Source organism: Macaca mulatta, chromosome 11 (assembly GCF_049350105.2).
Source record: "Macaca mulatta isolate MMU2019108-1 chromosome 11, T2T-MMU8v2.0, whole genome shotgun sequence".
In the NCBI taxonomy this organism is placed as follows: Eukaryota; Metazoa; Chordata; class Mammalia; order Primates; family Cercopithecidae; genus Macaca; species Macaca mulatta.
In genome coordinates, this window is record NC_133416.1 from 111,549,513 (window position 1) to 111,573,752 (window position 24,240).

The 24,240-nt window shown below is 39.2% G+C and overlaps 1 protein-coding gene across 2 annotated transcripts in view; it reads left to right on the forward strand.

Moving 5' to 3' along the window:
* TXNRD1 (thioredoxin reductase 1) overlaps positions 1-24,240 on the forward strand; it is a 68,342-nt gene that overhangs the window by 32,856 nt on the left and 11,246 nt on the right. For both annotated transcript variants that reach the window (NM_001351765.2, NM_001256275.3), the window contains 10 exon segments: positions 283-402; positions 3,667-3,809; positions 4,212-4,327; positions 6,435-6,660; positions 9,290-9,382; positions 10,298-10,374; positions 11,451-11,607; positions 15,408-15,515; positions 18,691-18,786; positions 23,627-23,761. In NM_001351765.2, the coding sequence (NP_001338694.1) occupies positions 283-402; positions 3,667-3,809; positions 4,212-4,327; positions 6,435-6,660; positions 9,290-9,382; positions 10,298-10,374; positions 11,451-11,607; positions 15,408-15,515; positions 18,691-18,786; positions 23,627-23,761 (1,271 nt within the window).

Genomic DNA, 24,240 nt, shown 5'->3' on the forward strand with positions numbered 1-24,240 from the left:
TTCTGGCATCTTTATCAGCAATCAATTAATTTTCTATCTTTGAAGTATATGGAAATCGTGGAAATCTGCCCCTCTTTGTTTCGTTTTAGGATGATGTTACCGTGTTTGTTATGTAAGGGTCTCTGAACTGATGAATATTGTAAGATTTAGGAATAAACTTTATTATTGGCCACATTAAGCAAATATAATACAATATTTCTTAGAGTTGTAATAATTGTTGACTTTGAAGATTTGTAAGGCTTGGAAAGCAGGCTATAAACTGATTTCTCAATGTTGTTGTAGGTCTCGGAGGAACATGTGTGAATGTGGGTTGCATACCTAAAAAACTGATGCATCAAGCAGCTTTGTTAGGACAAGCCCTACAAGACTCTCGAAACTATGGATGGAAAGTCGAGGAGACAGGTATGAGAGGGAAAAGCTACTCTTGTGTTTGTGCTTTTGGTGGTTTGAGCTGCAATCTTTGTAATGCATCATCAATTTTCATGAAGAGAGCAAATAGCCTAGTTGTTTTTATTGTTTACATTTTTTATGGATATAATCACTGGAGTTATCCTTTGTCAAGTATTTACATAGTTATGGTAACAACAGATATTGCATTTGGATTATGGTATTTCTATAATATAAAATTAGAGTTCTTTTGAATATATTGTCATGTAGTGTTTGTGAGAAATCATACAATGTTTATAATTTGTAAGAAAGTACTAATTGCATTTGCTTTCTTTTAAAGCTGTTACATTTTTCTTCCTCCAAAGAAGTCTTGTTTCATGAGCCGATATTTGGGGGGGTGGGGGTTGTTTGTTGAGGAGGGGGTGGTTAGACTTTGTTGGATTAAAAATATTTAGAGCACTCTAAAAACCCTAGACGAGTTGAAGAGATTGGAATTGTTAATTTAATTTAATTTAATTTATTTATTTATTTTGAGACAGAGTCTCACTCTGTCACCCAGGCTGGAGTGCAGTGGTGCCATCTCGGCTCACTGCAAGCTCCGCCTCCTGGGTTCACGCCATTCTCCTGCCTCAGCCTCTCGAGTAGCTGGGATTACAGGTGCCCACCACCACACCTGGCTAATTTTTTGTATTTTTTGTAGAGATGGGGTTTCACCCTGTTAGCCAGGATGGTCTTGATCTCCTGACCTCGTGATCCACCTGCCTTGGCCTCCCAAAGTGCTGGGATTAACAGGCGTGAGCCACCATGCCCGGCAGAATTGTTAATTTTAGAAAGTAGATTGCATTATCTAGTAGAAGAATAAAGTAAGATTTGGCATAGCTTCCTGGCTAATTTATGACGTATGTCACTCTGTTGTGAAGAGTGAAACTCCAACCCCTATCTGATTTGAGGTTTGAGACCTATGCATTATGGAGCATTTGAGGGAAAATACTCCAGCCAGTAGCCAGGTTAAACTATTTTGTGGCTTTTTCAGGGTTTTAATTGTGTATTAAATGTAAAGATAAGGCATAAATACATGCTTGGAAAAATTTTGCTGTCACTCAAACTAGTTATGCTTCTTTTCTTGATGCTTTTACTTCCTACTTAAGATAATAGTACCTTTTCCAAGTCTGGAATCTTAGAAAATCACTAACTTTTAAAGTTTTATAATGTTGGGGTCACATTGTTTGCTCAGATCCTTAAGAGAGAGAGGGATATAAGAAGAAATTTTGTAAAACATTGGTAATTACTGCAGCTTAGATGATTAGCATGTGTAGGTGAGTTATATACTATTCTATTCCACTCCTAGTAGAGAAACAGCAAGTCCTGAGACTTTTGTAGTGGTAGACAGGCCAGGCAGGCAGGTTAGTCCAACCTTCCTGCAGCCTTCCCCGCCCACAAGCTACCTGGTCCTCTAGAACCATAACCACAGTGGCATCTGCAGTTACTTTTTTTTTTTTTTTCTTTCAGTTGAACCAATCTCTTAAGGTTCGCTCTAATTCTAACATATTATGATCATATGAATTGAATTCAATATCCATAATCTATCTGTTCTCTTGGAGGCTATAAATCAGTTTTTTGTGCTGTCATTCCCACTTCCAGAGGCTGGCCAGTAAGTGTTATAAGCCTGTTTTAACACTTACTGTATAGCCAGTCTACTTGCCCACTGAATTAGAGACTCACATTCCTCATTTCAATGAGAGAAGCTTTCAGTATATGTTGATTCTCTTCTTCCTTCCAAACCACAGCTGCCCTAGGTAGGACCTGTCTTTTGCCTACCACCAGAGTATATTTACCTGTATCTTATTTATTTCCCTAGTCATTTATAAGATATTGATTATTGGGCCAGGTGGCTCATGCCTGTAATCCCGACAGTTTGGGAGGCCAAGGGGAAGGATCAGTTTGAGACCAGAAGTTCAAGACTACCTTGGGCAACAAAGCAAGACCCTGTCTCTTAAAAAAAAAAAAAAATTAGTTGGGCATGGAAGCCCTCTCCTATAGTCCCAGCTTCTTAGGAGGCTGAAGCAGGGGGATAATTTGAGCCCCGGAGTTTGAGGCTGCAGTGAGCTGTTATTGATTGTACCACTGCACTCCAGCCTGGGCAACAGAGTGAGACCCTGTCTCTAAAGAAGAGATTATTGAGGCTGGGTGCAATGACTCGTGCCTGTAATCCCAGCACTTTGGGAGGCTGAAGTGGGCAGAGCACTTGAGGTCAGGAGTTTGAGACCAGCCAGGCCAACATGGCAAAACTGCGTCTCTACTAAAATTACAAAAAATTAGCTGGGCGTGGTGGCCCACACTTGTAGTCTCAGCTACTTGGGAGGCTGAGGCATGAGAATAGCTTGAACCCTGGGGTTGGGGGGTCAGAGGTTGCAGTGAGCCCAGATTGAGCCATTGCATTCCAGTCTGGGCAACAGGGCAAGACTCTGTCTGGGGGGGGAATAAAAAAGAGAGATTATTGAATACCCAAGGGTTGATTTTTATCCTTTGAAATTTAATATTACTTTAGTGACCTGAGGATTAATTTAATTATGACAGAATCAAAAAGAATAAAAAAGTTTTCTCTTTGATGAGATATGGGAGTTTGGAGGGAAATGTGATGGACTCTTAAAATTCTGTCTACATGAACAGTCAGTGAATTTTTTCCATAAAAGGCTAGATGGTAAATATTTTAGGATTCTTGGGGCATAGGGTCTCTAGTAGCTACTTAACTCTGCCCATGTAGTGTGAAAGTAGCACTAGAAAATATTGAAATAAATAAGCATGGCTGTATTTTAATAAAACTTTATTTACAAAAAGGTGATGGGCTGGATTGGCCCATGGTTTCAGTTTGCCAGCCCCTGACATAAACATTGTTACTAGTGTAGTAACTCCATACTTGGCTACATCAGAATCTCTTGGATTTTCTTACAAATAGAGAATCCTAAGCCTTAATATATCCCAGAAATCAGTAAAATTCAAGTTCATTTCTAGATAAAGAAGGGAAGAGTTTGTGTATTGTTATTTTAGTTTAAAATTGTCAGGAGATCTGTCTTGTATTATTTGATTGTATTAGTCTTATAAAAGAGAAAGAATATTCAAAGATGAAAAAGTGGCATATGTGCTCAAAATGGAGGATTTGCCCTTTTAGATTGCCTTTTAGAGCTCTGCTCCTTGTATTTCACTTGAGTGATTATTGAGAAATGATCTTTGCCAGGAGTTGAAAAGCCAAACAAGATTTTGTCTTATTTCCTTATACAGTTAAGCATGATTGGGACAGAATGATAGAAGCTGTACAGAATCACATTGGCTCTTTGAATTGGGGCTACCGAGTAGCTCTGCGGGAGAAAAAAGTTGTCTATGAGAATGCTTACGGGCAGTTTATTGGTCCTCACAGGATTAAGGTAATTATGTGACATCCTGACTAGTTTTTTTTTTTTTTTTAAAGCTTTGGTTGGAAAATGTTAAAGTATTATAATAAAAGTAATAGCCACTGTGACCCAGACTATCCAGTTTGGTGATTTTGCTGTCATATCATCCTATGGGGCCTTGTGTGGAGGTATGGTAAAATGTAAGCGTACTGAACCAGACCACCTGGATTTGAGGTTTGGCTCTGGCACTTACTAGCATTGTGACTTTGAGCAAGTCTGTTAACTACTCAGTCTTAATTTATCCTTTTTACTATATTTTTGTCCTCATTATGAGGATGAAATGAGACAATGTAGTGAATGGCCTTTGTTAACTATGAAGTTTATAATTCTGAGGAATGATTACTTAATAAGGTTTTCATATTGGTTCCTTTGTAGGCAACAAATAATAAAGGTAAAGAAAAAATTTATTCAGCAGAGAGATTTCTCATTGCCACTGGTGAAAGACCACGTTACTTGGGCATCCCTGGTGACAAAGAATACTGCATTAGCAGGTAAAGAAAAAAAGCAGGGTGGAAAAGAAAAACCTATTGTGGATTTTGCTTTCACATTTTTCTTCAAACCCACTTCGTCAATTTTTTGGACTTCAGACAGATTTCTTTGCCACATTGTGCCCTCTCTGGGGGCAGGGGTTTAGGAGAAAGAGAAAAAGGAAAAATGATTTTAAAGGAGAACTTTTTTTTTTTTTTTTTGAGGCGGAGTCTCACTCTGTCACCCAGGCTGGAGTGCAATGGCCAGATCTCAGCTCACTGCAAGCTCTGCCTGCCGGGTTTACACCATTCTCCTGCCTCAGCCTCCTGAGTAGCTGGGACTACAGGCGCCTGCCACCTCGCCTGGCTATTTTTTAGTAGAGACGGGGTTTCACCGTGTTGACCAGGATGGTCTCGATCTCCTGACCTCGTGATCCGTCTGTCTCGGCCTTCCAAAGTGCTGGGATTATAGGCTTGAGCCACCGCGCCCGGCCTAAAGGAGAACATTTTAAATATTGAAAACTTCAAACATTGGTCATCTTTTTTTTTTTTTTTTTTTTTTTTTTTGAGACGGAGTCTTGCTCTGTAGCCCGGGCTGGGGTGCAGTGGCCGGATCTCAGCTCACTGCAAGCTCCGCCTCCCGGGTTTACGCCATTCTCCTGCCTCAGCCTCCGGAGTAGCTGGGACTACAGGCGCCTGCCACCTCGCCTGGCTAGTTTTTTTTTTTTTTGTATTTTTAGTAGAGACGGGGTTTCACCGTGTTAGCCAGGATGGTCTCGATCTCCTGACCTCGTGATCCGCCCGTCTCGGCCTCCCAAAGTGCTGGGATTACAGGCTTGAGCCACCGCGCCCGGCCCAAACATTGGTCATCTTGCTACACAGAATTAGTATCACTAACATACTAGTATAGATTTATATTTACATTTGTATTTGAAATTTATGCATGTGTATGTAAGTATGTAATCAATGGATATTCACATTTTGTAAAATAGGTATGATACATATATACATTTAGATTTTGTAAAATGAGGATCATATATTACCCTTTAACACTTGCAGAGTGGCTGCTAAAAGAAATAGAGGCTGGCAGGTCATTTAGATTTATCAGACTGTAGACCCTACTCAATGCTGTTGAACGGTTATGGTGTCAGTGTAGAAGGACCTCCTGAAATGAGTCAAGCAAGGAGATGTTTTGCTGTGTGGTTTATTTTTGCCTGTCAAATGGTAACACTGCTGACATTGTTCAGGAGCTTTCAATTATGAAGTCATTAAGACAGAGTGTTGGTAAATGTGTTTGGATCCCTTTTGCTCAGGAGTTTCTGATTGTGTTATAAATTACTCTTCTCCTTAAGGCTCTTTTTGGTATATGCTTTTATCCTTTCTCACATGGTGGAAGAGGTCTCAGGGGCCTTTTTTATGAGGACATTAGCCCCATTCATGAGTGGTCTGCCCTCATGGCCTAATCACTTCCCAAAAGCCCCACCCCTGATATCATTGCCTTGGGGTTTAGGATGTTAATCTATGCATTTGGGGGGTACATAAACATTCAGACAATAGCAGGCCCCCTTCTGATATTTTTTAAAAACTCATTCTCTAACAATGCTTTTATGATCTCTGTGTCCCTAGCTCAACTAGAAGACTTTTGTCAGGTTCTACTTTTTATAGTTGACTTTTATATTATAAGATATTGAAAGTTTATTTCCCCCCCATTCTTGTCCACATTCTTGATAATAATTGGTGTTTCAGCTGAGGACAGGTAACACAGGTTTTTCCACCTCAGAGAGAGCTGAGTGGTGGCATGAGGATGGAGGTTAGGGTTTGCAAATCTGTGATTTATTCCAAACAGTTCAAAATCATTTAGTGTGAAGATGAATTGGACTAACTGACTAATATCAGAAGTCACACAGTTTGCTGTGTTTAGCTGTGGGTAGCTTGAGCTACTCCCAAAGCAGCTGAGTGGCAAGAAAGGGTATTTAAGAATTATAAAAACTTCTAATGTATTATGTGTGTAGCTAGTAGAATGTTTATCATCTTGAAAGTATGTTCTTATCAAAGTAAAAATGTGTACTTGGATTTAGTAATTACTCATATAGGAACTTTTTTTTTCTTCTTTCTTTTTTTTTTTTTCCAGTGATGATCTTTTCTCCTTGCCTTACTGCCCGGGTAAGACCCTGGTCGTTGGAGCATCCTATGTCGCTTTAGAGTGTGCTGGATTTCTTGCTGGTATTGGTTTAGATGTCACTGTTATGGTTAGGTCCATTCTTCTTAGAGGATTTGACCAGGACATGGCCAGCAAAATTGGTGAACACATGGAAGAACATGGCATCAAGTTTATAAGACAGTTTGTACCAATTAAAGTAAGTGGGTTTGCCTGTAGGTTTGTTGATTCTACATTCAGGTAAAAGGCAAAAAGAGAGTTGAGTTGGTGGTGGAAGCATCCTTTCAGCATTATAAACCATCAGGAATGCTGATTCCCCTACTGCTGTATGCTGGTATATAAACTCGTACCTCCCTACCATCTAAAGACCTATATAGCTTTGTTCTTATTTATAGATTAATAATCTCTTCGTTTGTCAACTTTCTCACTTTTGGTTTTCTTCTGTTCAGTGCTTTCCTTTATGCATTCCTTTGTCATCTTTGGTCTGTTAATACTTTGTTTCTTCATATACACCAGAGATTTAAATAAGAGTTCAAGACTAGGCCCTACCTGCACTCCCTGGCTCCCCGTAGGACATTTCCCCCTTGGTATATGGTACAGTCTCAACATAAACACTACATACTTCTGGCATCCCGCTTATCTCATTTATTTATGTGTGCTAACCTTTTTCACTCTTTTAATCTTTTGAAAAGACCTAATACTATGCCAAGTCACACCTGGGATTTGTTAACATTATCAGAAATGTTTTGATACATAAGAGTGACAAAATTGAACACTTAGTGTACGTCTCAGACTAACAGATAATTTTCTCTAGTGCAGGGAAAATGGTGGGACTATTTTGTTAAACTTAAGGAATTGTAGTTGTCATTTCTTTTCATCTCTCAGTGGGTTGACTTGAGTTGTGTATGTGACTATGGATCTCCTAATGCTGATACATAAGAATATGAACTTTGGGATTGGAATGACCTGAATTCACATACTATTCTGCCAGTTTCTTGCTCTATGACTTTGGAAGAGTTACCTCTCTGAACCTGTTTCTTCTGTAAAATGAGGTTGATAACAGCATCTAACAATTCTTGTGAGAATTGCATTAGCCAACACTTATAAAGTAATTAGAAAAGTACCTGGTAGAGAGTAAGTCTAAAGTAAATCTATCTCATAATATTGTTGTGAAGATTAAGGCACAAATTTCCTGGAAGCTGTCAGTGCTTGATTACTGTAGCTGTTTTTTATTTTTACTTTTTTTTTTTTTTTTTTGAGACGGAGTTTGGCTCTGTCACCCAGGCTGGAGTGCAGTAGCCCAATCTCGGCTGACTGCAACCTCTGCCTCCCAGGTTCAAGCGATTCTGTTGCCTCAGCCTCCTGAGTAACTGGGGCCACAGGTGCATGCCACCACACCTGGCTAATTTTTGTATTTTTAGTAGAGAAGGCTTTCACCATGTTGGCCAGGCTGATCTTCAACTCCTGACCTCAAGTGGTCCTCCCAGAGCAGCGTCCGAAAGTGCTGGGATTACGGGCTTGAGCCACCGCACCTGGCCTAGCAGTAGAGGTATATATGCTATATTTGCAGTAGAGCTATGATTCATAACAACAGTAAACAATAGTTGTGTGTATATGCTGTACTGATAGAAAGTAACATCTTCCTATATATATATTTTTTAACATATGGGGAATTGTGGACCCTTTTGAAAACCTGGTGGACTATTCCTAGTAAAATAGGGTTACCAGAGTATCTGATTCCCACAGCTGGGTATTAAACTCTTGCTGTATTATAAAGTGACCGAATGGAAGGAACCTTCTGTGGAGAGTGGGGAGAGGGTACATTTTTTACAGAGAATGTAGTATGTGTAGAAAGGCTCTGTGGGAAGAAATATTGTTCTAGATACAAAAAAGGCCTGATTGAAGTACAAAAGTGAATAAGGGTGGAGGTGGGATGAGGCCCTTAATGTTTCCAAACTAATCTTAAGCAGTGGACCAGTTAAGCTCTTTTCCAAGGATTAGAACATTTTAATTAAAGTTAAACAAGAAAGACTTTTCCAGTATGTTCAGAGAGGCTTATTTAACTATATAAGAAGGAAAGGGAATTCAGGAAGGAAATTTTTATTACTTATTGATGTCAAATAAAATAACCCTGGATAGTTTTCCAGGTGGGTTTCTAAGTCATTAAACCTAGTCTGTAGGTTGTCATTGACATCTATGTGTAGTGGGTTGATATATTTATTCTCATCTGCCATCACTCAAGTATCAGGGCTCGCTCATTTCTTTCTACATCCTTAACAACTGAAAACAACCCCTGGTTCTGATAAACACCCACATCTCCTTGCCCACTCCAATTTTTAAGACTTTCTAGCTGTTACCCATATCACTATTGACCTACTCTAATTTAATCTATCCTTTGTTGTCAATGAAAGCTGAGCATCTGTAGTCAAAAGAGAATCTCTGAATTTGGGCAACAGTTGCCCTCCATGGGATTAATGGTTCTGGGTGAATCACAAGATAGAAACCTGGGAAAAGCAGTAAGTCATTGGTTTGATTTTTAGGGATGGTAGTGTGCTTTGTGTAGCTTGCTTTTTTTCCCCGTTTTTCTCTGAATTTTATTGTTTGAGAACTCTTTAAAAGAAAGCCCTTCTAGCAGACAACATTGAGCAGTGAAAAAGAAGGAGATAATCATTTATCATCCTAATGTTAAGTGAGGGAGATGGGACATAAAAGACCTATCAAGCAAGATTTTATATTTTAACTTTGGGTTAACCAGATGGAAGGGGAAGGTAGATAATCCAACTTGATAAATGTCTTTATTTCACAGTAAAACTTCATCACTCTTACAGATTGAACAAATTGAAGCGGGGACACCAGGCCGACTCAGAGTAGTAGCTCAGTCCACCAACAGTGAGGAAATCATTGAAGGAGAGTATAATACGGTAAGGAATGGGCCCAGGTTAATACTTTATCAGAAAGCAAATAACGTGCTTATTGGGTATCTTATAGGAACTTAAAATGGCTCTTAGTGATTTCCAAACGTACTGGTTCTATGCCCATTCTAAGACATCTCAGTAACTTATAATATTAAAATTTGTTTTGGTGGCTGGGCGTCTTAGCTCACGCCTGTGATCCCAGCACTTTGGGAGGCCAAGGCGGGTGGATCACAAGGTCAAGAGATTGAGACCATCCTGGCCAACATGGTGAAACCCTGTCTCTGTTGAAAATACAAAAATTAGCCGGACATGGTGGCGTGCGCCTGTAGTCCTGGCTACTCGGGAGACTGAGGCAGAAGAATCGCTTGAACCCAGGAGGCGCAGATTGCAGTGAGCCAAGATTGTGCCACTGCACTCCAGCCTGGGCAACAGAGCGAGACTCCGTCTCAAAAAAAAAAAAAAAAAAAGAAAATTGTTTTGCTAAAGGTATGGCTTCAGATTTTTTCCACTGTAACTTAAAGTATTAGTCAAATGGCTATACAAAGGCAACAGAATTTTTAAATGAGCCAGAATTTCTGTCCTGTGTTATTTCCTTTCATCTCTCCAGACAACCACTTAAAAAATAATTTAGTTACAGACTATGATGTCGTTGTCTTTAAACTTGGATAGGTTTATTAATTATGAATTCTCTTTTTCCTAATAAGAAATAGAAAATAATTTCTAATATATCATATATGTTCAAAGGATTTTTTCTGAAGATTTTAATTTATTTAAACTCTTGCATTATTTTCTTAGTGAAATATTTATTTCCGAGTTTGAAAAATGAAATCAGATTAGCTTAGTAAGCAGAGAAAAATAAGATTAAGTAATAAATGCAAAGCCTTTTTGTTATTAGTCACTAATATATTAATAATTTTTCAGGTGTTGCTGGCAATAGGAAGAGATGCTTGCACAAGAAAAATTGGCTTAGAAACTGTAGGGGTGAAGATAAATGAAAAGTAAGAAAAAACCTTTATTATGTCATATTTATTTATTTACTTATTTATTTATTTTATTTGAGACAGAGTTTCTCTCTTGTCTCTCAGGCTGTAGTACAATGGTGTGATCTCGGCTCACTGCAACTTCTGCCCACTGAGATCGAGCCATTCTCCTGCCTCAGCCTCCCACGTAGCTGGGATTACAGGCATGCACCACCATGCCCGGCTAATTTTTGTATTTTTAATAGAGAGGGGGTTTCGCCCTTTTGGTCAGGCTGATCTTGAACTCCTGACCTCAGGTGATCCACCTGCCTTGGCCTCCCAAAATGCTGGGATTACAAGTGTGAGCCACTGGGCCTGGTCTGTTATGTCATATTTAATACTATTTCAGTTATTTACAGCGTTGGTCAATTATAGAATTTTAGTTTTTTGTTTGTATGTTTGTTTTTTTGAGACAGAGACTTGCTCTGTCACCCAGGCTGGAGTGCAGTAGTGTAATCTCGTGTCACTGCCACCTCCGCTTCCTGGGTTCAAGCAATTCTTGTGCCTCAGCCTCCCTGGTAGCTAGATTACAGGTGCCTGCCATCACACCTATAATCATGCTGGCCAGGCTGGTCTCCATCTTTTGGCCTCAGGTGATCTACCCACATCAGCCTCCCAAAGTATTGGGATTACAGGTGTGAACCACTGTGCCTGGCTGAATTTTAGATTTTTTAAAGCTAATTTTTACCATAGTTGAAGAGCTCAACTAGAAAACTTTTCTTCCAGTGCCATTCACATTAGTATTTCCTGTTTGTTTTCTTTTTCCATTTTGGGGGGAGTTATAATTTAGAATCCTCACTCTTAACCATTGTGTTGGAGTTCTTCCATTCTAAAATTTCTTAGTTTTCTTATTTCTTTGATTTTCAGAATAGTGACCAGAATTGTCATGAAAAGCTATTTTGTTCCTTTGAGCTGTTTTGTTATATTTTTAATACATTAGAACATTGCCCTCAGCTAGAGTCACAATTTTGGGCTTCCCTGGGAAAACAGAGGATTTTGTTATCCTTAATTAATAATGGTAATTAATGATTATTTTTAACTGTGTAAAATTGCAGGACTGGAAAAATACCTGTCACAGATGAAGAACAGACCAATGTGCCTTACATCTATGCCATTGGCGATATATTGGAGGATAAGGTGGAGCTCACCCCGGTTGCAATCCAGGCAGGAAGATTGCTGGCTCAGAGGCTCTATGCAGGTTCCACTGTCAAGGTGAGTGTTGTGCTTGTTACTCATTAGATACTGTTGTCAGCAATACTCCCAGTTCCTTATTTAGGGGGCAGTTGGAAAGTTGCAGATCTTGAATAATTTAGTTATTTTGGTGATGGCATCCTAGATGTCCTTTATTAGCTGTATTTCAGACAAGAAATTATTAAGGCTGCTGTACATTGTGACTTTATTATGAAAATTGACACTCGACTGGGCACAGTGGCTCAGGCCTGTGATTACAGGACTTTGGGAGGCCGAGGCAGGCCGATCACCAGGTCAGGAGTTCAAGACCAGCCCAGCCAACATGGCGAAACCCCATTTCTACTAAAAATACAAAAATTAGCCGTGCATGGTGGCGTATGCCTGTAATCCCAGCGACTCTGGAGGCTGAGGCAGGAGAATTGCTTGAACCAGGAACTGGGAGGCGGAGGTTGCAGCGAGCCAAGATCGCGCCACTGTACTCCTGCCATGGCTACAGAGCAAAACTGTCTAAAAAAAAACAAAAGAAAGCCGGGCGCGGTGGCTCAAGCCTGTAATCCCAGCACTTTGGGAGGCCGAGATGGGCAGATCATGAGGTCAGGAGATCGAGACCATCCTGGCTAACCCGGTGAAACCCCGTCTCTACTAAAAAATACAAAAAACTAGCTGGGCGAGGTGGCGGGCGCCTGTAGTCCCAGCTACTCGGGAGGCTGAGGCAGGAGAATGGTGTAAACCCGGGAGGCGGAGCTTACAGTGAGCTGAGATCCGGCCACTGGACTCCAGCCTGGGTGACAGAGTGAGACTCTGTCTCAAAAAAAAAAAAAAAGAAAAGAAAATTGACATCTTGGATTCACACTATGAATAAAAAGAACTTGATTAATAGGTTTCAGCACTATTGTTGAATAGTGTACTTTATATCCATATACTCTAAATAGTTGCATTTTATATCTATGTCATCATTACCAATATAAATAAAATGTTCTGAGTCTTTTTATGGCACTTATCTAGGCTATAAAAGGACTTGAGGATTTAGGTAATGATGTCGGTATGCAAAGTAGTTTAAACCACTCTTCAGGCCTTATTACCCAGTCCTTAGAAAATAATCTGTCTTAGAATGTTGAATACATTAAATGTTATATTAAATTTTAAAGTGATTTTTTAAAAGCCAGTATAGGATGTTAAAACTCTTCAGTATGTTTCATGGGACTAGATGGCCAGAAAAGAATAAAGACAGCTGTTTTTTAAAAAGGATTCCAGAAACATTAGTTGTAAATAATGTTGGCGTTACCCATTTTCCTTATCATGGTTTCAGTTGGTTACAGTAATGGGAACCTCAAAGAGTGATGCTAGCAAAATTTGTGACCTGGGGTTACTTGGGATGTAATGTAATAAAATCTCATATTTTGAATTAATGGATTGAGGGTTAAGATATTGAATGCCAGATTGACTGATTATTTAGGGAATAGCAGTTGGTTCATATTACTATTTAGAATAAATTTAACAAGACTGCCTCTTTGAATTACATCTTGTGTGCATTGTTGCACTTATTGCGTATCGGGTATCTCAATATAGCTTGAGATTGGATGCATTTAATTTATTCTTAAATTCATGTCTTAGTGGTTTCCTTAAAAAAAAAAAAAAAAAAAGCTAAATCATTGAATGGAGTTGTGCTTTAAAGTAAGATATGGCTGGGCACAGTGGCTCACACCTGTAACCCAGCATACTGGGAGGCTGAGGCAGGAGGATCACTTGCCCAGGAATTCGAAACCAGTCTGGGCAACATGGCGAAACCCTATCTCTACAAAATATACAAAAAATGAGATGGGTGAGGTGGCGTGTGCCTCTAGTCCCAGCTACTCAGAGGGCTGAGGTGGAAGAATAAACTGAACTTGGGAGGTCAAGGCTGCAGTGAGCTGTGATCATGCCACTGCAGTCCAACCTGGGCATCAGAGTAAGACCTTGTCTCCAAAAAAACAGAAAAAAATTCATGGGTCTTTTTGTTTCCTTGGACATACTATTGTATGTCTCAGCCATAATCTAAGAAGACCTCTGTAGACCTCAGGAACTCTCTTTACACATGCAATTCCATCCGCTTTGGTTTTGTGACTTGCAACTTGAAACCACCTTGGCTTACAGGAAAGACCCTGGGCTCTGTTTGAGCTCTCCCTCCCTGCACTGAGGCTTAGAAACTGCCTCTGAGCAGTAAGCTGGAGCAGTCACAGGACTCATCTCATTTGTTTCCCTTCCCGCCGGGATCACAGGCTTGCACTGCCTCTTGGTCAATGTCTTAAAAAGTGTTGCTCCATCCTTGTCTGGTTTTCTAGTTGTTTAAAGCAGGAGGGTGAATCTGTTCCCTGATATACCATTGTGGTGTAAGTGATTGTCTGCCTTTACTTTTAAATTAGAATTCCAAGGGTCTATGTATTTTTTTTTTTTTTAGAGAAAATTGATTATATTTATTGTTTCTAGAGGCGAGCATGTTTTAAAGATTTTATCTCCCTGTTTTAGAGAGTGAGAATTGCACTTCTCTTATTTTAAATGCAGAATGTTACTTTGGATCACCTCTGTGTAAAACTGCTAGGCTTTTACCAGATGGCATTATAAACCCTTGGCATTTACATAATATATTTTTTCACAGTTCACAGCAGCATATTAAAGGTTCTGAGAAACCTGACAGAGGAACTCATTTATTTGCTTAATCCAGCTCTTTACAAGTTCATTTGACTATGGAATCCTCTTGTCCTCTGTACCTATTAACATCGTACAGTATGCTTTGAAAATAGTCCTAAGAGTTAACCTTTTTTCCCCCATGGTCTTCTTTACCATTTTAATGGTTGCATAGTGCAGTTTTACATTAAGAGTATGAACTATAGAATCACTTTCTAATTGGAATTTTTTTTTTTTTTTTTTTGAGATGAAGTCTCGCTCTTGTCCCCCAGGCTGAAGTGCAATGGTGCATTCTCGGCTCACTGCAACCTCCACCTCCCAGGTTCAAGCGATTCTCCTGCCTCAGCCTCCCAAGTAGCTGGGATTACAGGCGCCTGCCACCATGCCCAGCTAATTTTTATTATTTTTAGTAGAGATGGCATTTCACCATGTTGGCCAGGCTGGTCTCGAACTCCTGATCTCAGGTGATCCACCCGCCTCAGCTTCCCAAAGTGCTGGGATTGCAGGCGTGAGCTACCATGGCCGGCCCTAATTGGGATTTTTAAGCTACTCCAACATTCCCACTATTGAGTACTATAGCAATGTTCAATTAATACATGTAGCCTTTTCTGTGTATCAGACTATTACTATGTTAGTATTGTATATTATAGTAAAATATAGTAATATATCATCTATATGTTAAATTATATCTATAATCTTACTATAGATTTCTATAGGTGGGATTATTGGGCCAAAAGGATAAAATGTTTTATGGCTGTTAATATGTATTACCTAATTGATGTTTTAAAGAAGTCTTTTAATTTTTTATCACTGATAATACAAGACTATCAGATTTGGGTACACCAGTATTATTTTTGGTTGCTTTATTAAGGGGAAAGAAAGTGTGTCATTGTTAATAACATCAGTTATTTGATGGATAGAGAAGCTGCATGAATCTTTTTCTCATAGTCTTACTAGACTTCACACTTCTACTAAACTTTTCAAATAAGTTAATGGTTCTCAATGTAGTAGAATATCTGGGATTGAGACCACATACTTTTGGTAGCAATTTATTACTTTTATTTCCTTTGTCAATTTTGAACTTTTTTGAAGTGTACCTTTCTTTTTTTAAGTTAGAACTTTGCCTATTATAACTCCTTACCTCCATTTTTTAACAGTGTGACTATGAAAATGTTCCAACCACTGTATTTACTCCTTTGGAATATGGTGCTTGTGGCCTTTCTGAGGAGAAAGCTGTGGAGAAGTTTGGGGAAGAAAATATTGAGGTGAGTTGTTTTCCTCTTTTCTCCTATGTTATATCACTACTTTTTTTTCTTCAGAATTTTAACATATACAGAAGAGTTGAAAAATAGTACAAAGAATTTTCATATACCCATTATCCAGATTCATATATTACTAACATTGTGCCAATTTATTTTATACACTTTTAGTAGTTTCTCATTCTCTGTGTGTGTGTGTTTCTGTGAATCATTTGAGAGTAAGCTGAATGCTCCTTTACCCCTAAATACTTTATTGTGTATTTCTGTGAATAAGGGCATTTTCTTATGTAACCATAGTGTTACTTTTAGGAAATTTAGTATTGGTGTAATAATTTTTATCTGATTTAACTTTCATTTTCTAATTCTGTCAGTTGGCCCAATCATATTTCCTTTTAATTTTTAAAATCACATTTATTGATTTCTCATGATTAATTATAGGAAAATGAAAAGAAAAAATAAAAACTAACATTTCCACTGCTCTGACCATTAGTACTATTTGTTTCTAGCATTACCCTCTAATTTGTACTAACTTTTCTGCTCACGTTTTATCATGGAGTCAAGGAAAATGCACGTGAAATACACTATTTCTATATACACAAATAATGCCACCCAGAAGAACTGCTATTTTAAATCATTTTGGGGACAATTTCCAATAAAACCTTCTGAAAGACCAGGTTTGTGAATAAGTCCATTTTTTTTTATATAAAAGCCTATTTTAAATCTCTTAATCTTTATTACATGCATTTGTAGTAGCATGTAATATGTTGGTCTATTAGTAACACAATATTAACATTTTTTTCTGATTATAAGAATAGTATATCTGAGGCCAGGCGCGGTGGCTCACGCCTGTAATCCTAGCACTTTGGGAGGCCAAGGCAGGCAGATCACAAGGTCAGGAGATTCAGACCATCCTGGCTAACAAGGTGAAACCCTGTCTCTACTAAAAATACAAAAAGAAATTAGCCAGGCCTGGTGGCGCGCACCTGTAGTCCCAGCTACTCGGGAGGCTGAGTCTGGAGAACAGTACGAACCCAGGAGGTGGAGTTTGCAGTGAGCCGAGATCGCGTCACTGCACTCCAGCCTGGGCGATAGAGTGAGAAAGACCCTGTCTCCAAAAAAAAAAAAAAAAAAGTGTATCTGGCTGGGCATGGTGGCTCACGCCTGTAATCCCAGCACTTTGGGAGGCCGAGGTGGGTGGATCACCTGAGGCCGGGATTTCGAGACCAGCCTGACCAACATGGAGAAACCCCATCGCTACTAAAAATACAAAATTAGCCAGGTGTGGTGTTGCATGCCTGTAATCCCAGCTACTTGGGAAGCTGAGGCAGGAGAATCGCTTGAACCCGAGAGGCAGAGGTTGTGGTGAGTCAAGATTGGGCCATTGCACTCCAGCCTGGGCAACAAGAACAAAACTCCGTCTCAAAAAAAAAAAAAAAAGAAGTTTTGAAATTAGGAAAATATCAAAAAGGAAATTTTAATTCATGAAGAGATAACTGCTATTAATATATTTGTGTATTTCCTTCCAGTTTCTTTTTCTCTTAATATTTTGATGCGTTTTTAATATTTTATGTATGTATATATGTATATGTGATTTTTGTGTGGGTATGTATGTCTTAATTTTTTTCAAAGTTTGATGAAGTTACAGTTTTAGGTCCAAGTTTAATGGTAATGTTATGTCATGAACATTTCCTATCTTTAATTCTCTAAAATCTCCATTTTTTAAAAAAAGGGGAATTCTTCTTTTAAGGGGTGCTATAATTTGTTAAGCCATTCTTTGATTAGGTTATTTACAGTTTTTCATTATTATAAATAGAATCACAAACATCTTTATAATTCATTGTTTCTCAGATTATTTTTTGAAGATAGATTTCCTATATGAGTGTGTATATACATGACATACATATATAATTAAAATTGGAAATTTTTCATATATATTTCATATTTCTTGATAGACAATATTTAAGTTTTTTAATTTGCTTTTTTGTTATAGAAGTATAATGTGTTTGAGTTGAAGAAACTTTGAAAAATGTAAGGGAAAGAGGAAACAATTACTCATGGACTTATATCTGTAACACAGCAATTGTTAGCAATTGGGGGATGATTCCTTTAATTTTTTTTTTTTTTTTTTTTGAGACGGAGTCATGCTCTGTCGCCCAGGCTGGAGTGCAGTGGCCGGATCTCAGCTCACTGCAAGCTCCGCCTCCCGGGTTCACGCCATTCTCCTGCCTCAGCCTCCCAAGTAGCTGGGACTACAGGCGCCCGCCACTTCGCCCGGCTAGTTTTTTGTATTTTTTAGTAGAGACGGGGTTTCACCGTGTTAGCCAGGATGGTCTCGATCTCCTGACCTCGTGATCCGCCCGTCTCGGCCTCCCAAAGTGCTGGGATTACAGGCTTGAGCCACTGCGCCCGGCCTGATTCCTTTAATTTTTTCCTACATAATTGTGATACTGTGATACTGTACATTAAATTTTGTAACCCATGTTTATTTTTAAAATTATATAATTTATCACAACATGGAAGAACACTTCTTATGTCTTCGTAGTCAATTTGGTCATAAAAGGTAGCGAATCATGTTTTGAACTGAGGCTAGCAGCTGGAGGAGAAAAAAAATCCATTTAGTCAACCAGGAATTACATCAGTAAGGATGCTGTCCTTCCAACCTTCTTTCCTCCCCCCCTTCCTCCTTCCTTCATTCCTTCCCTGTCTCCTTCCTTCACTGCTTTTAGTGAATAATGCCAAAGGAGGAAATGCCTTTTGGAAGCATTTAGCAAGAGAACTAGATAATTACCATAATTGATCCTGGCACCTTACTTGTTTTTTGCCCAAGTTGTCATTCACATTGGGTAACAAGATAGTATTGAGGTCTGTATATGTGTGTGTTTTCAGTGTAAGACAGCAGGTAATTAAATGGCTTATTTCTGTCATTCGCTCATTCTTTTTTGTTATTAGTTAGGGTGTACTCTTTTGAGGTTGAGATACATAATTAAAGGCTGAGTTTATAGCAAAAGTGCTTGACAGCAAGGAGTTTAAAGTCATTTACCTTTTGACCAGATTCCTATTCCATGAATTTTATTAATGAAAGTCTACTTACTAAAGAGTCTCCACTGTCTTGCACCATGTATGTTTGAGAGACTTACTGTTTAAAATAATGGGTCTAAATTTTGCTATTGTATCTTTTTAGGTTTACCATAGTTACTTTTGGCCATTGGAATGGACGATTCCATCAAGAGATAACAACAAATGTTATGCAAAAATAATCTGTAATACTAAAGACAATGTAAGTGCAATTCTCAATCCTTTCCAATTATTTTATTTAGTTTTTCTTTTTTTTTAAGATGGAGTCTTGCTCTGTCACCCAGTCTGGAGTGCAATGGCGCTGTCTTGGCTCACTGTAACCTCTGCCTCTCAGGTTCAAGCGATTCCCCTGCCTCAGCCTCCCGACTAACTAGGATTACAGACTCGCACCACCACACCGGCTAATTTTTGAATTTTTTTAGTAGAGACAGGGTTTCACCATGTTGGCCAGGCTGGTCTTGAACACTTGACCTTGTAATCCACCTGCCTCGGCCTTCCAAAGTGGTGGAATTACACGTGTGAGCCACCGCACCCGGCTTTAGTTTTTAATATATAGCTTAGTTGGTCACATGGTGCAGATGGCATTCCTTCAGTATTTCACCTGCCAGTTGTCTCAGGTAATAGGTATCAGCAGCCGGCAAGGACCTTGGCTGTACTGCCTGCTCCCTCATCATCTTCACTGGCACAGAGCCCTGCACTTAGTCAACAGGCAGCCAAAACTTACTGAGTGAAGGAACCAAAGGCACAACTTGAGAACTGTCTGTGTTTGTGTTTATAGAAGAGGAACAATAAAGTCATAGACTATCTAAATATAATTAATAACAAAAAAGAACAGGAGCAACGCATATTTGATCCTCAGCAGCTGGCACTACTGAGAAAGAGCCCTTAATTGAGTTCTAAGATTTGATTGCCTGCTGCTACATGTAACACATAGTCTGGTGTTCTTACATGTAAATCTAAGGTATTTTAAGTGCTTCTTAGTAGTTCTTCCCACAGATATACTTTATTCATACCATAAACCCCCAATTGTCAGGGTGAATATGTGTAAGAGTACAATATGCAATACATTACAGTACTTCTTTTTTTTTTTTTTGAGACGGAGTCTCACTCTGTTGCCTGGGCTGGACTGCAGTGGTGGGATCTCGGTTCGCTGCAACCTCTGCCTCCCAGGTTCAAGCGATTCTCCTGCCTCAGCCTCACAAGTAGCTGGGATTACAGGCACCCACCACCATGCCCAGTTATTTTGTATTTTTAGTAGAGATGGGGTTTCACCATGTTGGCCAGGCTGGTCTCAGTCTCCTGACCTCAGGTGATCTGCCTGCCTTGGTCTCTCAGAGTGCTGGGATTATAGGCATGAGCCACTGTGCCCGGCCTATTACAGTACTTTTTTTAGCAGACACCTGTGAAAGCCTGTGAGCAAACTCTATACCTCACAGGGTTTTTTTCCATATGTATGAAATGAGGGATTGGATAATTCCTATTTTTAAAGTTTTTTGACTGCTGCCACACATTGTAACCTGGGACATAGGTATGCATATACACACATTCTCTTTAAGTAGTGTATTGACTCTTAAGAAAACTGATCTTTTTAACTTAGCTGACACTTTTTAAAGAAATGACCTCAGTAAAAGTATAAATGATGTTAAAGAACCTATATGTTAAAAGCCTAGTAAACTCTGATATTGTTTTAATCTTGAAATTTGAATATAATTAAGCCATGTATCCTATTTGGAAACTACTGCTTTAGGCAGTAGGACAGTTACAGGTTGGTTTTTTGGTAGAACCAAGGGTTTTAGAAAAATTCCTGAATCCTCTGCAAAAAAGATTCAAATGAATATACTAGGATAACCCATAAAGAGCTACATAGCTAACATAAAAAACAATTGTATATATAGTTTTCTTTTTCTTCTCTTTGTTTTTTTATTTGAGATGGAGTCTCATTATGTTGCCAGGCTGGAGTGCTGTGGCGCGATCTTGGCTCATTGCAACCTCTGACTCCCTGGGTCAAGCGATTCTCCTGCCTCAGCCTCCTGAGTAGCTGGGATTACAGGCACGCACCACCACGCCCAGCTAATTTTTGTATTTTTGTTTTTCGGTAGAGACAGAGTTTCACCATGTTGGCCAAGGTGGTCTTGATATCCTGACCTCGTGATCCTCATGCCTCGGCCTCCCAAAGGGCTGGGATGACAGGCGTGAGCCACCGTGCCTGGCAGTTTTCTTTTCCTTTTCAGGCAAATTTTCTTAAAAGTTTATATGAGTATACATTAGATATCACTTTTACTGCAGACAAAAGGAGAAAATGTCAGCCGTTCTCATCTGCAGTATATTAACTGCCCCTGTCTCACTGAGACTTCAGTTGCTCATAGCAGTCAGTGAAACCTTGAAGGTCTCCTTCCTACCAAGTAAATCCATTTTAATCATATGCATTTTGCTCTTTTTCCAATGTTACATTTGTTCAAATGGCATTGCTAGAATAATGTGGAAAATAATTTTCCTACCAGTAAACCTGTCAGTAGTTGAGGTTATAAGGAGGGTGACAGTGTTTTAGGTTATTTTCATAGATAAAGATAGTAATAGAGAAGATGAGTATTTGTTACTGCTCTTTTGTCATGACCAATCTGAGGGGAAAGCTTGTAGAACTTGACTATCCCTGGGGCGTGCTTTATTCATTTTGAGTCAGTCACTTGACTTCGGCGTCTAAATGTCCTTGACTCTAAATCGTACAAATGTTTATTAACTGCTGGCTTTTGTTCTCTGCTATTTTTTTTTTTTTTTTACATAAAACATTTATAATAAAGATGAAGAAGGTACTCACCATCCAAAGTCAAGAAACATTAACATTTTTGCTGTATTTGTTTCAGGGCTTTTTTCTTACAAGAGATAAACCATCATATACGCAGTTTATAACAGCTTGTATTTATTGAGCACTTACTATATACCAGGCACTATAGAGCTCTACAGGTATTAATTTATTTAATCCTTACATAATCCTGTGAGGTATATGTGCTGTTGTTTTCCCATTTTTATAGATGAGGAAACTGAAGCGTTTGGAAGTTAAATAATTGTGCTCAAATCGTTTACCTAGGTAAGGGCAGATCTGTACATTTATTCTCACACAATGTATATACCATGCTATTAACTATTATCTTATTCCTGTGCAGTCTTCTGTCTTCCTTCACTTCAAAAGGTAAAACTTTTGAAGTTGTAGGGTCTCATGCTTATGTTCTTATGTTTGCCACCTATTTATGAATGCATAAACAAACATACAGTGTTCGTAGTTTAATTGCAGGTGGCATCCTCATTATGTAGAGCTCTGCAACTTTTTAATAATCGCATTATTTTTTGAGACCCTTTCCACATTATTACATGGAAATCTATTTTAAGTGCTTTTTAGTAGTTCCTCCTGCAGATACACTTTATTCATACCATAAACCCTGAATTGTCAGGGTGAATATGTGTAAGAGTACAATATGCCATATATTACAGTCCTTTGTCAGCAGAACAACCTCCTGATTGTTTCCAGGGAGTGATGGAACCTTAGACAAGCTCTGTACCCCACAGCCTGAGTTGCCTCATCTGTTATGACGAGATTAGACTAGATAGTCTAGTCTGAGTCGGTGCTGAAAATCTGTCAGTTTGACAGTAGAGTGCCTCAGATTTCTCTGCTTTTGGCAGAGGCAGCCAGAGTTTGACATTTCTAATTTATCCAAAATAATTTCTACACAGGTATTTTAGAGTGCCAGACATTTTTCTTTTGCTTTTAAAAATGTTTTCAGACTTTGCCGGGCACCGTGGCTCACGCCTATAATCCCAGCACTTTGGGAGGCTGAGGTGGGTGAACTGCTTAAGCTTACAACTTCAGGACCAGCCTAGGCAGCATGGCGAAACCCCATCTCTATCAAAAACAAAACAAAAAATGTTTTCAGACTTCAATGATCTTGTGCTATTTATTTATCCTCAAAACCTTATTTTAAATTACTTTTAAATTTTTATTTTTATTTTATTTTTTAGAGGCAGAGTCTTTGTCACCCACGATGGAGTACAGTGGTGTGATCATAGCTCACTGCTGCCTCCACCTCCTGGGCTCAAGCATTTCTCCCACCTCAGCCTCCCAAGTATCTGGGACTACAGACGTGAGCCACCGTGCCCAGCTAATTTTTATTTATTATTATTATTTTTTTGTACAGACAGAGTCTCCCTATGTTGCCAGGCTGGTCTTGAATGCCTGGCCTCAGGTGATTCTCCTGCCTCAGCCTCCCAAAGTGCTGGGATCACAGGCTTGAGCTATGCTGCCCAGTCAAAATGACTTTTTAATTTGATTGACTACTCTCAAGGGTCCCAGCTATTACAGATAGTGTCTGTGGAGCTGAGATAATCAAATACAGGACGTGAGGACACCCTGCCCCTTTGGTAATATTTTCCAGAACATTTTGGTGATTAAAGACCTGTAGGCATCTTTGCCTTTTGTATTTTTTCTCATAAAATGAGTAATCACTTGTAGCTGTTTCTTGTCCCTTCATTCCTGCCTGAAGTGAACATCATACTCTCTGTTTTGGTTCATGTTGGGGAGTCTTTAGGCTAAATAGCGGCTAGTAGCAGTCATTAAAGTCTCTGGCCGTTTTTCCAGTTGCGGTGGCTCACACCTGTAATCCCAGCACTTTGGGAGGCCGAGGGGGGTGGATCACCTGAGATCAGGCGCTCGAGACCAGCATGGCCAACATGGCAAAACCCACCTCTACTAAAAATACAAAAAAATTGGGCAGGCGTGGTTGTGTGTGCCTATAGGGTCCCAGCTGAGGCTGAGGCAGGAGAATCGCTTGAATCCAGGAGGCGGAGGTTGCAGTGAGCGGAGATCACACCATTGCCATTGCACTCCTGCCTGGGCAACAAGAGCGATACTCCATCTCAAAAAAAAAAGTCTCTGCTCATTTTTGAGTTGCATTTTTAAGAAATAGACTGGAGAAATGCTCTAAGGCTGTGTAGGAAGAGAAGGGGAGAAAAATCAGCTTAGTTGGATTATTGTTGTTTTTTTTTTACCTTAGGAACGTGTTGTGGGCTTTCACGTACTGGGTCCAAATGCTGGAGAAGTTACACAAGGCTTCGCAGCTGCACTCAAATGTGGACTGACCAAAAAGCAGCTGGACAGCACAATTGGAATCCACCCTGTCTGTGCAGAGGTGGGTCATCTATACTTCTACAGTTTAAAAAATGCATACCACCCAGCTTATACGTGGCAGATCTAGGACCCTGAGTTTGATAATGATTCCTCAAAAGAGGGCCTTGTCTCTAAAAATTAGTTTTCATCTTTCAATATTGATTGCTCATGGTATGAGCTGGAGGCTTCTGTCATGTCATTAAGTGGTAAAAATTATGAGAGTGAGTTATAGAGCTGTGCCTTAAATATTTTATTTATCATATCTTCTAAATTATTTTCATGGCAATCAGTTAATAATGGAAGAGCTTCAATCTTAGTTATTCCACAGCTATCTTGAGGCTAATTGATACTGTCTGCCTCTTCAGCTTACAGTATCAGGGAATGAGATTTGAAAATGATGCTTTCCAAAGATCAAATGACAGTAGAACTAGAAATTGACCAATCTAGGCCTCTGGGTGTCAGTGTTTCTTCCCTGCCAGTTATCATCCAAGAGTTAAATAT